General features: G+C 36.0%; 1 protein-coding gene across 1 annotated transcript in view; it reads left to right on the top strand.

The window, feature by feature from the left end:
* LOC134263569 (probable serine/threonine-protein kinase pats1) overlaps positions 1 to 14483 on the top strand; it is a 44890-nt gene that overhangs the window by 26313 nt on the left and 4094 nt on the right. The window contains exons 4-5 of the mRNA XM_062745945.1: positions 8830 to 9069; positions 14078 to 14199. Of these exons, the coding sequence (XP_062601929.1) occupies positions 8830 to 9069; positions 14078 to 14199 (362 nt within the window). The remainder of the gene's footprint in view (positions 1 to 8829; positions 9070 to 14077; positions 14200 to 14483) is intronic.

Below are 14483 nucleotides of genomic sequence, written 5' to 3'. Positions count from 1 at the left end.
ATATTTAAGATTTTCCCTTTTTATAAACTTCCAAATGAAAACGAAAATTTATGTTTGGCAAAAGAAGACTATTTTATCAACCTCTTTAAACCCAAACTTAATCGCAAATGATACTATATATATTTTATATTTTGAAATTTCATTTGTATAATGTGTGAAAGTTAGTGCAAGATTTGTACCTTAACGATTACGCCAACTTAACGCTACCTACATGTATTATGATGTCACAATGAACTTTATGCTTTTGACGTTACCAGGTAACCTACCTGACATTTGTATGACTGCCTGAAGAGCCGAACATGGCGAAAGCGCTTGCAGTAAATGTTTTGTGGTATTTTTGGATTTTTACTTTTATATATATATATATATATGTACAATTGTATAAACAATATATATATATTCGTCCGTCCGTCCGTCTAGCTGTCCGTCTGTCTGTCCGTCTGTAAACTTTTCACATTTTCGACTTCTTCTCAAGAACCACTGGGCCAATTTTGACCAAACTTGGTACAAAGCATCTTTGGGTGAAGGGGAATTTAAATTGTTAAAATGAAAGGACATATCCCCTCGCAAGGGGAGATAATCAAGAAAAGACAAAAATAGGGTTGGGTCATTAAAAAATCTTCTTCTCAAGAACCACTGGGCCAGTAAAGCTGAAACTTATGTGGAAGCATCCCGGGGTAGTGTAGATTCTAAATTGTTCAAATCATGACCCCCGGGGGAAGGGCGGGGCCACAATGGGGAATCAAAGTTTTACATAGAAATATATAGGAAAAATCTTTGAAAATCTTCTTCTCAAGAACCACTGGGCCAGAAAAGCTGAAACTTATGTGGAAGCATCCTGGTATAGTGTAGATTCTAAATTGTTCACATCATGACCCCCGGGGGAAGGGCGGGGCCACAATGGGGAATCAAAGTTTTATATAGAATATATATGAAAAAATCTTTGAAAATCTTCTTCTCAAGAACCACTGGGCCAGAAAAGCTGAAACTTATGTGGAAGCATTCTGGTATAATGTAGATTCTAAATTTTTCAAATAATGACCCCCGGGGGAAGGGCGGGGCCACAATGGGGAATCAAAGTTTTACATAGAAAGATATAGGAAAAATCTTGAAAATCTTCTTCTCAAGAACCACTGGGCCAGAAAAGCTGAAACTTATGTGGAAGCATCCTGGTATAATGTTGATTTTAAATTGTTCAAATAAAGACCCCCGGGGGAAGGGCAGGGTCACAATGGGGAATCAAAGTTTTATAAAGAAATATATAGGAAAAATCTTTGAAAATCTTCTTCTCAAGAACCACTGGGCCAGAAAAGCTGAAACTTATGTGGAATCATGCTTGTATAGTGTATATTCTAAATTGTTCAAATCATGACCCCCAGGGGAAGGGCGGGGCCACAATGGGGTATCAAAGTTTTACATAGAAAGATATAGGAAAAATCTTTGATAAACTTCTTCTCAAGAACCACTGGGCCAGAAAAGCTGAAACTTATGTGGAAGCATCCTGGTATAATGTAGATTCTAAATTGTTCACATCATGACCCCCGGGGGAAGGGCGGGGCCACAATGGGGAATCAAAGTTTTATATAGAAATATATGGGAAAAATCTTTGAAAATCTTCTTCTCAAGAACCACTGGGCCAGAAAAAGTTAAGCATTCTGTGGAAGCATTCTGGGGTAGTGTAAATTCTAAATTGTAGGAATCATAAACCCCAGGGAAAGGGCAGGGCCATTATAGGGAATCAAAGTTTTACAAAGAAATATATAGGAAAAATCTTTGAAAGTCTTCTTCTCAGGAACCACTGGGCCAAAAAAGCTGAAACATATGTGCCCATGGAAGGATCATGGGGTAGTGTTGATTTCAAAATGTCTTAATTATGATCAGTAGGGTAGGGTGGGGATGCATTATGTATAACAAGGGGGGGATCTGGTAAAGAACAGAATGGTCAAAGCTTCTAGGTGAGCGATGTGGCCCATGGGTCTCTTGTTTTTAAATAGTCATACCCTCAAACAAATGAAACAGAACCGTTTACGTTCTGTTTTAGTATCAAAGGGATGTGAATTTTGCCTGTCCCCAAGCACCCGTGTTAACTGTATATGTATCATCTGGAATTTTATGCGTAAAAGGGAATTTTATTTGCCCACCCCTCTCCCTCCCGAACATCAGTGGAAAATAAGCGTATCCGAGATTGGCCATATAGGTTTCCGATGAGATTTCTTTGTTGCCCCCCCCCAATGGAAATTGTTTCCTACAGGCCTACTTTGCATAAAATTTTGTCATAAGGCGCTTTACAAAAATTAATATGAAATACTTCACTCTAAATGTAGATCATATGCTTTTGTGGTAACTGTCAAGACGCCGTCACAAGCGAAAAATGCCGCAGAAAAACAATTACAGTTGACAGATTTCTCGGGTGGATATACCCTTCCATCTTATGCGCAGGGACCTGACAAATTCACATCGCCAGAAAATTCCGAATTCTTTATTTTTTCGGGAATTTCCGCACTTTTACATTTAGATTTTGGCCATATCTAGAATATAGAGATGAGAAGTTTGTCATTGCAATTCCTCATAAACAGCTGCACAGGATTTTGTCAAACTTTGCAGATATTTAGGACACAATGTGTATAGTTGAGCATATTACAAGAAAAATTACGATTCCTTTATTTTTTCTGGGAATTTCAGCACATGACTTTTGGGGGAAAGTGGGGTATTTTAACTTGCTCACTTTTTCTTTCATTGTGCATAAAATTAGAAATACCTTTAAATCAAATTATATTAGGTCTAATAAAGCCAATACACAGTATTTATTTGATAATAAATAATCATAAAGAAATCCAATCTGTTTCAGACGTTTTTCTTAAATTATGTTTATGAAAGTGTTCTTATGCATGTTTTATTAATCCCTCCCCCTTTCCTATCACAGGAAAATATCTTCAAAAGGTGAATGATTCGTAATAATGCATGCTTTATTATAAATTTAATGAAGTTAAACCATGTAATCATAAATTTTATTTACAACATTTAGGCTACAGACAAGATTAATGTTTATTTTTGAAAAAAAAAATTCAATCAACCCCACTGAGCTTTCATCCTTTGATATTTTCCCTGACCAAATAAAATAATCGGCATGGGCCACATGTGTCCAAGCATCTTTTACTGTTGAGTTTGCAATGGATTACATGACTTCTGAGATGCCTTTTTCAATAAAAGTAAAATTCTTTCAACATGTGCGACTCCCTGTAACGATACCAGTATTCAGGTAAATGTTTATCACAGCGTTTGACGCGTTTTCTCGACCTGCATGGAATTTTGCTGTACATGAATGTATTTCGTGTAAGTGTGCTTTTTAAATATGCAACAAATGCATTCAAAAACAAGATGTGTTTGTGACTGATGCTCCCGTATGTCAAAATACCAAAGGTTACATTTTTCTGCAAATTTAATTAATTGGTACCAAAAGTAGGGTATTATCACTTCGACTGCCAGACTAGAAAATCACTCAAGTGAAACAATTCTACAAGGCTATATATAGCAGGTACAGGTGACCAAAATTTTTCAATTAAAAATGGCGGAATCGAAGACATACAGCGGACAAAGGTGTACAGGAATGTAGTAGGTCGTACAAGGATGAAAAATGATGGCATTTTAAGAGTTCATGTCAGCTTTAATATAAACTTGATTCCAATTAAAGTCATCTTGTAGTGAAAAATCATTTGTCCATTTCTTTTCACACAAAGGTTTATATTGTACTTGGGACATAAACAAATCATATATTCTTCTAGATCATTTTTTATCTTTACACAAAATTATTATAAACTCAAGCTGGAATGGTTTTCTTACTTAATCCAAGTGTTTTACTTTTGGCATTGCACATAAAATAGCATGCTTAAGACCTTCATATATGGTAAAGGACATTTTTACATTGAAATAATCTTTAATCTATCATAAGAAATACAAGTTCCCTGACTAATGAGCAAGTCAGAAACTATATGAATCCTTTTCTATATAAATATTTATTCCCAACAAAAAAACACTTTGGTTTTTTATTTTTAGCTCACCTGAGCTGAAAGCTCAGGTGAGCTTTTCTGATCACATTATGTCCCGCGTCCGTCTGTCTGTCTGTAAACTTTTCACATTTTCGACTTCTTCTCAAGACCACTCGGCCAATTTCAACCAAACTTGCCACAAAGTATCCTTGGGTGAAGGGGATTCAGGTTTGTTCAAATGAAGGGCCACGGCCTCATTCAAGGGGAGATAATTGGGAATTAATGACAATTTGATGGCATATTTAAAAAATCTTCTTCTCAAGAACCACTGTGCCAGGAAAGATGAAACTTATGGGGAAACATCCTCAGGTAGTGTAGAATCAAGTAGGGCGGGGCTAAAATGGCCAACCAAAGTTTTACATAGAAATATATAGAAAAATTCTGTAAAAATCTTCTTCTCAAGAATGACAAAGCCATAATTCATCATATTTATATGGAAGCATGCTCAGGTCATGTAGATTCAATTTTGTTCAAATCATGACCCCCAGGGGTAGGGCGGGGCCAAAATGGCCGACCAAATTTTTACATAGAAATATATAGAAAATTCTTTAAAAAAGTTCTCAAGAATGACAAAGCATTAATCATCATATTTATATGGAAGCATGCTCAGATAGTGGATTCAAGTTTGTTCAAATCATGACCCCCAGGGGTAGGGCAGGGCCAAAATGGCCGACCAAAGTTTTACATAGAAATATATAGGAAAAATCTCTTAAAATCTTCTTCTCAATAATGGCAAAGCCATAATTCATCATATTTATATGGAAGCATGCTCAAGTAGTTTAGATTCAATTTTGTTCAAATCATGACCCCCCGGGGGTAGGGCGGGGCCAAAATGGCCAACCAAAGTTTTACATTGAATTATATAGGAAAATTCTATAAAAATCTTCTCAAGAATGACAAAGCTATAATTCATTATATTTATATGGAAGCATGCTCAGGTAGTGTAGATTCAAATTTGTTCAAATCATGACCCCCGGGGGTAGGGCGGGGCCAAAATGGCCGACCAAAGTTTTACATAGAAATACATGTATATAGGAAAATTCTTTTAAACTCTTCTTCTCAAGAATGACAAAGCCATAATTCATCATATTTATATGATAGCATGCTCAGGTAATGTAGATTCAATTTTGTTCAAATCATGACCCCCAGGGGTAGGGCGGGGCCAAAATGGCCGACCAAATTTTTACATAGAAATATATAGGAAAATTCTTTAAAAAGAGTTCTTTTCAAGAATGACAAAGCATTATTTCATCATATTTATATGGAAGCATGCTCAGATAGTGTAGATTCAAGTTTGTTCAAATCATGACCCCCGGGGGTAGGGCAGGGCCAAAATGGCCGACCAAAGTTTTACATAGTAATATATAGGAAAATTCTTTTAAAATCTTCTTCTCAAGAATGACAAAGCCATAATTCATCATATTTATATGATAGCATGCTCAGGTAGTGTAGATTCAATTTTGTTCAAATCATGACCCCCCGGGGGTAGGGCGGTGCCAAAATGGCCGACCAAAGTTTTACATTGAATTATATAGGAAAATTCTATAAAAATCTTGTCAAGAATGACAAAGCTATAATTCATTATATTTATATGGAAGCATGCTCAGGTAGTGTAGATTCAATTTTGTTCAAATCATGACCCCCCGGGGGTAGGGCGGGGCCAAAATGGCCGACCAAAGTTTTACATAGAAATATATAAGAAAATTCTTTTAAACTCTTCTTCTCAAGAATGACAAAGCCATAATTCATCATATTTATATGATAGCATGCTCAGGTAGTGTAAATTCAAATTTGTTCAAATCATGACCCCCGGGGGTAGGGCGGGGCCAAAATGGCCGACCAAAGTTTTACATAGAAATATATAGGAAAATTCTTTTAAACTCTTCTTCTCAAGAATGACAAAGCCATAATTTATCATATTTATATGAAAGCATGCTCAGGTAGTGTAGATTCAAGATTGTTCAAATCATGACCCCCTTGGGTACGACGGGGCCAAAATGGCTGACCAACGTTTTTAAAGATATGTATAGGAAAATTCTTTAAAAATCATTAATTTTTCTAAAAAATAGCAAATCCATGATTGGTCATGGGACTACTTTTTGATTTAAACTTTACATTACAAAGTCATTTTCTACTTTTTCCTACCCTTAGTGCTCAGGTGAGTGATGTGGCCCATGGGCCTCTTGTTATTCTTTCATTGTACCATAAGGGCTCTAATAGTGTGTTATCCTGTATTGCAGATGTACAAATATTAATAAAGTATGCATTAACATTTTTGACCTTGACTTTGCCTTTGACCTTGACCTCACTTTTCTTTAATCAGTGTCAAACTTCATATGATGCTGATAGATACTGATGTAAGCAGTTAAACTGCATCAACAAATTTGACCTCAACCTTTTATTTGACCTTGACCTCACTTTTATCAAATTGTGTTTAAGTCAGTTTTAATTAAAACAATAATTATATATTTTTTTTTCAAACTTCATATGTTGATACATATTGATGAGAGATATGCAACTGCATCAACATTTTGACATTGACCTTTACTTTGACCTTGACCTCATTTTTCCTAAATCAGTATCAAACTTCATATGCTATGCCGATACATACTGATGTAAGCAATTCAACTGCATCAACAATTCTGACCTTGACCTTCCATTTGACCTTGACCTCATTTTTATCCATTTGTGTTTAAGTCAGTTTTATCTCTGATTACCTATGTTTTTAGCTCTACTTGTCAGAGACCAGAACAGCTTATGAGATAGTAATGCATCTGTCGTCCATCTAGCTGTCTGTCCGTGCGTCTGTCTGTAAACAATTTTGTAAAATGCTACTCCTCCTACAGTTTTGGTTTGATTTCAATATAACATGGTACACAAGTAGACTACACTAAGATACATACTTCTGTGCATCGTTTTTTGATTTCGATGAACGATGTTGCCATGGTTATTAAAAATAGAAATTTCTGTGAAATGCTTTCAAAATGCTACTCCTCCTACAGTTTTGGTCCGATTTCAATATAACTTTGCACACAAGTATATTTCAATAGGATACATAATTCTATGCATCGGTTTTTAGCTCTCCTGAGCCGAAGGTTCAAGTGAGCTTTTCTGATCACATTTTGTCCGTCGTCCGTCCTTCCCTCTGTCCGTCTGTAAACTTTTCACATTTTTCGACTTCTTCTTAAGAACCAATGGACCAAATTTAACTAAACTTGGTACAAAGCATCCTTTCAAGAACCACTGGGCCAGGAAAGCTGAAACTAATGTGGAAGCATCCTTGGGTAGTGTAGATATTAAATTATGAAAATCATGACCCCCGGGGGTAGGGCGGGGCCACAATAGGGAATCCAAGTTTTACATAGAAAAATATATAGAACTAATCTTTAAAAATCTTCTTCTCAAGAACCACAGGGCCAGGAAAGCTGAAACTTATGTGGAAGCATCCTTGGGTAGTGTAGATATTAAATTGTTAAAATCATGACCCCCGGGGGTAGGGCGGGGCCACAATAGGGAATCCAAATTTACATAGAAATATATAGAACAAATCTTTAAAAATCTTCTTCTCAAGAACTACTGGGCCAGGAAAGCTAAAACTTTTCTGGAAGCATCCTGGGGTAGTGTAGATTCTAAAATATTAAAATCATACAAGGGAAGTGGGTAGGGGTACGATAGGTATAGCAAGAGGGGAAATCTGCTAAAGAACTGCATCACCAAAGTTACTCAGGTGAGCGATGTGGCCCATGGGCTTCTTGTTTATTTCGATGAACGGTGTTGCTGTGGTTACTTAAAATAGAAATTTCTGTGAAATGCTTTCAAAATGCTACTCCTCCTACAGTTTTGGTCTGATTTCAATGACACACAAGTAAACTATAATAAGATATAAAGTTCTGTGCATTTGTTTTTATTTTAATTAGCAGCAATGATCATTTAGCGAGCTACTCCCTGTTGACACAGCGGTTTCAGAGCTGTAAAATTTATCACGCATTTATCAAAGTGATCCATCCGCCAAATATGATAGTTCTAGTAAAAAATGCTTTTGTTCGAGTGATTGTATAAACTTAGGAGGTGAAAACTTTATAAAATTTCATACTGTTGTATTATTTATGTCTTCAAGCTTTTAAAGAAATTTTTGATTAAATATCTGTACGATGTACAATTACTGCGTATGAATATATGTTCATGTGTGTTAGGCGGATCTAATCTTCCCATCTGAAGCTTATTTATAATTGACCTAAAATACTTCCTAACACAAACACCTGCTGCTCTCATTAGCTGCAGCTAGTGTGCTTGAAAAATCTATTTTTAAAATCCAGATTTGCTGTGGGAATCTTTAAACTAATTACTAATGACACTGACCACTGCAGCTAGTGTGCTTAAATTCATGATAGAATCTAGGCTTGCTGTTCTGCTTTTCACAATATGTACGGAAGCACATTAGTGCCAACCTCTATATATAAAGTAAAAGCTATAAAAACACTTTATTTTTTAACTGATTTTGGAGACATATAATATTCAATCTCTTAAGATGCAAAATAAACTGAATACATGTATAAGGTGTGGTGTCCAGATGTATGAAAAAGCTAAATTAACTAAAGCAAGTCAACTCGCAGGCCCTTCAGGACTTTGATTCTATTTATTGCTGTTTTAAAGTTTCCCAACTGCTATTTTTCTCTTCCTTTGTTTTAAGTATAAACCAGTAGAGCTACAGTCTCGACAGAGACTTCTGGTTTTTATTCCATCAGCAATGTTCAATGCAATATTTCATGATCACTTTTTTCAGCCAGAGGAAAATACAAAGACCAAAACAATGTTGAAAATCATACTAAAAGATTGGATGGAAAGACCTTGACGTTCTTTGACTTTGGGGGCCAGTGTGCGTACTACGCCTGTCACCAGATTTACCTGACCAGGAGAGCTTTCTATGTTGTGGTGGTGGACGCCTCTAAAAATCTTGACCAGAAGGTGGATAAGGAAGTGTGCGATCAAGATGGGAGTGTGTTCTCTGGTTGGACATATGGAGGTAAGAATATTATATCTCTTCATAATACTTTTTTGTATTTTTCGTTTTTGTCAAAAAATTTCCAAGGGTAATTTTATCATTCATAAGCATTCAAACAGTCACTTTTTTCAAGAGGAAGATACACATAGACAGTCAGAGAGGAAACTAAGTCTAATTAAACCTGATGTCTAATTAGATCTGCGTCATATACATGTACACTCGGCACTATAAGTCGGATTTCATGATGAAAAAAATACACAAACCAATTCTTTAAACATGTTAAAGAAAACAAATGTTGGCAACGAGTACCCGCTTAGCCGGTTAATTGTCGAACGAAACAAGTATTGGTTATTAAAACTACAGTTCGGATACTCAAATAAGATAAATTCTACAAAGTAAAATACAGAGAAAATGAGATGCCGCCACAGACATATTAAGACTGGGGTTGTAATAAAAGAACAAAAGAATGAATCGTTTAAACGTCCACATTTGGCCCCCCAAATATTTACAAAAAAATAACTTTAAGATTTTCTACATAATTTTGCCCCAATCTTTCCATTAAACATTGTAGTTTATTAATTTCAATTTAAAAATTTGCTTTCATAAACTGTAATTAGGTATTTTTAGCTCACCTGAGCCGAAGGCTCAAGTGAGCTTTTCTGATCACATTGTGTCCGTCGTCCGTCCGTCCGTCTGTCTGTCCGTCCGTCTGTCCGTCCGTAAACTTTTCACATTTTCGACTTCTTCTCAAGAACCACTGGGCCAATTTTGACCAAACTTGGTACAAAGCATCCTTGGGTGAAGGGGAATTTAAATTGTTAAAATGAAGGGACATATCCCCTCGCAAGGGGAGATAATTAAGAAAAGACAAAAAATAGGGTAGGGTCATTAAAAAATCTTCTTCTCAAGAACCACTGAGCCAGAAAAGCTGAAACTTATGTGGAAGCATCCTGGGGTAGTGTAGATTCTAAATTGTTCAAATCATGACCCCCGGGGATTAGGCGGGGACACAATGGGGAATCAAAGTTTTACATAGAAATATATAGGAAAAATCTTTGAAAATCTTCTTCTCAAGAACCACTGTGCCAGAAAAGCTGAAACTTATGTGGAAGCATCCTGGGATAGTGTAGATTCTAAATTGTTCAAATCATGACCCCCAGGGATTGGGTGGGGCCACAATGGGGAATCAAAGTTTTACATAGAAATATATAGGAAACATCTTTGAAAATCTTCTTCTCAAGAACCACTGTGCCAGAAAAGCTGAAACTTATGTGGAAGCATCCTGGGATAGTGTAGATTCTAAATTGTTCAAATCATGACCCCCGGGGATTGGGCGGGGCCACAATGGGGAATCAAAGTTTTACATAGAAATATATAGGAAAAATCTTTGAAAATCTTCTTCTCAAGAACAACTGTGCCAGAAAAGCTGAAACTTATGTGGAAGCATCCTGGGATAGTGTAGATTCTAAATTGTTCAAATCATGACCCCCGGGGATTGGGCGGGGCCACAATGGGGAATCAAAGTTTTACATAGAAATATATAGGAAACATCTTTGAAAATCTTCTTCTCAAGAACCACTGTGCCAGAAAAGCTGAAACTTATGAGAAAGCATCCTGGGATAGTGAAGATTCTAAATTGTTCAAATCATAACCCCCGGGGATTGGGCGGGGCCACAATGGGGAATCAAAGTTTTACATAGAAATTTATAGGAAACATCTTTGAAAATCTTCTTCTCAAGAACCACTGAGCCAGAAAAGCTGAAACTTATGTGGAAGCATCCTGGGGTAGTGTAGATTCTAAATTGTTCAAATCATGACCCCCTGGGATTGGGCGGGGCCACAATGGGGAATCAAAGTTTTACATAGAAATATATCGGAAAAATCTTTGAAAATCTTCTTCTCAAGAACCACTGTGCCAGAAAAGCTGGAACTTATGTGGAAGCATTCTGGGATAGTGTAGATTCTAAATTGTCCAAATCATAACCCCCGGGGATTGGGCGGGGCCACAATGGGGAATCAAAGTTTTACATAGAAATATATAGGAAACATCTTTGAAAATCTTCTTCTCAAGAACCACTGTGCCAGAAAAGCTGAAACTTATGTGGAAGCATCCTGGGATAGTGTAGATTTTAAATTGTTAAAATCATGACCCCTGTGGGTTGGGCGGGGCCACAGTGGGGAATCAAAGTTTTACATAGAAATATATGGGAAAAATCTTTGAAAATCTTCTTCTCAAGAACCACTGTGCCAGAAAAGCTGAAACTTATGTGGAAGCATCCTGGGATAGTGTAGATTCTAAATTGTTCAAATCATAACCCCCGGGGATTGGGCGGGGCCACAATGGGGAATCAAAGTTTTACATAGAAATATATAGGAAACATCTTTGAAAATCTTCTTCTCAAGAACCACTGTGCCAGAAAAGCTGAAACTTATGGGGAAGCATCCTGGGGTAGTGTAGATTTTAAATTGTTCAAATCATGACCCCTGGGGATTGGGCGGGAACACAATGGGGAATTTAAAGTTTTACATAGAAATATATAGGAAAAGGCTTTGAAAATCTTCTTCTTAATAACAACTGGGCCAGAAAAGCTGAAACTTATATGGAAGCATCCTGGGGTAGTGTAGATTTCAAATTGTCTTAATTATGATCAGTTGGGTAGGGTTGGGTCACAATATGTATTACAAAGGGTAAATCTAGTAAAGTACAGAATTGTCAAAGCTTCTCAGGTGAGCGATGTGGCCCATGGGCCTCTTGTTCTGATTAATATAGCAGGGGTACATTGTTTACATCAATTTCTCATAGACTTTAGGCCACACCCCCATTTTGTAAGCCTATTTAAATCTATTCACTTTCACGCTTTGAGCACACCATTTCGACATCGTGTCTAGAGTGTCTGCAAACTATCCATTGTCAAATCTTATTCCATCGGCTATAGTAAAAATACTTGGACAACCCTTCTATTTGAAAATACATGTACAGTGTATTTTGGAAAAGTGCATACTTGATTTTATTTTATCTATATGCAAGGTTGAATTGTTTTATTTACCTGTTATTGAACGTTATTTTTGCCAATTTCCGTTTTTTTTTCTTTCGGTAAGTATTTATCGATCTACTTCGGGGGGGGGGGGGGGGGGGGGGGGGGGGGGGGGGCTATAGCCTACATCTGTTAGTTAGTCAATCTCTGCATATATTTATAAAACATAATTAAAAATTCTCTTTAGGTATCGTTGATTCCGCTTTTTACTGTGTATATGTATTATACATGTGCGTCTGTTTCAAGAAAACTCTCACTTAAACTGCTGGAAGATATTAAAAGTTATAGTCCTTTTTTCTGTTAAAACCTTCATTATACACTGTTATAATCGGAAAACACTTACTAGTATTCACCATGCCTAAAAGTATAAACTGTGTTGTTTGTAAAAAGCGCACAAATAAATCTAATTGAAGAACCCTCAAGGGAAAGATAAACGAAGTACGGAGGACTGAATTAGCGCGTATTACGGGAGGATAACCACATCTGCACAAAATGCACCCTCGATATGAATAGAGGGAAGCTTCAGACTTATGGGGGCAATGTTGACGTTAAAACATCTTATATCTGCACAAAGTCACACAAATATTGTGCTATTTGCAGATCCCGTAAAAAGTCTATGAAAACTGTTTCTAAGAAAGCCTGCGCACAGATATTTCTTAAACATAATGTTATATTGCACGAAAAAGCACGTGTATGCCCCTCTCACTTGTCCAATGAACGCATGATTAAAGATCAACATTATCCTGCATGGCTATCAATATTCAACCGCATACATATATTTGTTGGAACACTCAGAATTTTTACAAAATTATATGCTTTTGATAATCAATTCTACGTGTAAAAAAACTTTAATGAAATTATTATCGCTTTAGAATTAAAATAATTATCCCTTGAGAAATAAGCTAAGTTACTGTAAAATCTTAAAAATATACTTTCCTAGTCCTAAAAATACCATCTTATGTAAGACATTATGTTTACAGAAACCATATCATTGTGTTTACATTTTATTTCAACGAATTTCAAAAATAATTATTTCATTGATATACTCGTTTAAAAGCTAAGCAGTAAAAACAAAACCTAAACCTGCCATATAATTATTACATATTGTCGGTCCCAAGACCGAAGAAAAGTTGAAGGGTTTTTAAGGTTGTTTAGTTATTTAATAAGATATTACTTAATAAAAACTATATTAGGTACACGTCGAACACTCGATAATATATTCACACTATTCGCACGCTTGATTGACGCTCCGCCTCCTTATTCAAATAATACAATGACCTACATAGCCGCAATAGCGAAGTTGAGATTTGGCACTGATGTATGCAATTTTATTTCATTGATATTATGTATAAATTGAAAGTCCCTCTATCAAAAAAGATTTTGAAGTGTTTGTATTCATACCATACTTGTACATTTTACATAAAATATGTCGGATGTTTTGATTTGAAAAGGCAAAAATCCGTGTTTAAAAAGGGGCCAGATCGCAATGTTATGAAGAGTCATTCTTTGATTCAAAATCTGCATGGTAAATCACTAAAGCTTAAATATCATTTGGAAACCAGCAATAAACTGAACACTCCACAAATTTACTATTAATTACGGAGTATGTAAATAGTTATCCTCCTCGATTACAACATATTTTGGGGGCTGAAAAGGAGAACATAACCAAAGCAATTGTAAAATGGTGATTGATGATGCATTTAATGTCATTCTTCATGTGTCAAATTCCTTATTTTCTTAAATCTAGAATCAAAATTTTTTGACGATAGTGTATGTGTGAATTGTAAATATAATGTAATATATATACAGTATATTTGTGTATTTCTATTACCGTTAAGCAACTAAGAAGATAAATAGACTAGTAGATATTGATAATTTTACTAAAAATCATCCGAGTAACCAATGCAATTACTTGATCGGAAGATGAAGCAAGTAACCGGTTACTAAAAATTGTCAGATTTGCCAACACTAATATTGACATTTATTTATTTCAGACTACTTTGTATTCTGGATGAAGTCTATACATACTTACTGTGGCTCAGACAATGAAAACGACCTAAAGCCTACAGTACTTATAGTAGCAACCCATTGGGAAGAAGGACTCAGACAGTTTAAGGTGAGCATACTGAAGGATCTTAGGGCGTATGGAACACAACCCAGGGTAAATACCCCGTACACCCTTGATTGGATCTGGAAAACAAATTTATTTCCTATGAACCCAGACCAATTTTTTGAAAACACCCTAGTTTGATCAACTGTGTCTCAATCTATGTGTAAGATAATTACGTACTACAATGAATCATGATGTCACATTATTTGGTTTTTATCATAGAGAAAGTATGCATCGTGACATCACGTTTTATTTACCTCCGGCTGAAGTCGGGTGTACGGAAATTTACA

This window comes from Saccostrea cucullata, unplaced genomic scaffold, assembly GCF_032062105.1.
Source record: "Saccostrea cucullata isolate Sc308-1 unplaced genomic scaffold, CSIRO_AGI_Scuc_v1 ctg2503, whole genome shotgun sequence".
In the NCBI taxonomy this organism is placed as follows: Eukaryota; Metazoa; Mollusca; class Bivalvia; order Ostreida; family Ostreidae; genus Saccostrea; species Saccostrea cuccullata.
Note: the sequence above shows the minus strand (reverse complement) of the source record. Positions and strands in the feature narration are given on the sequence as shown.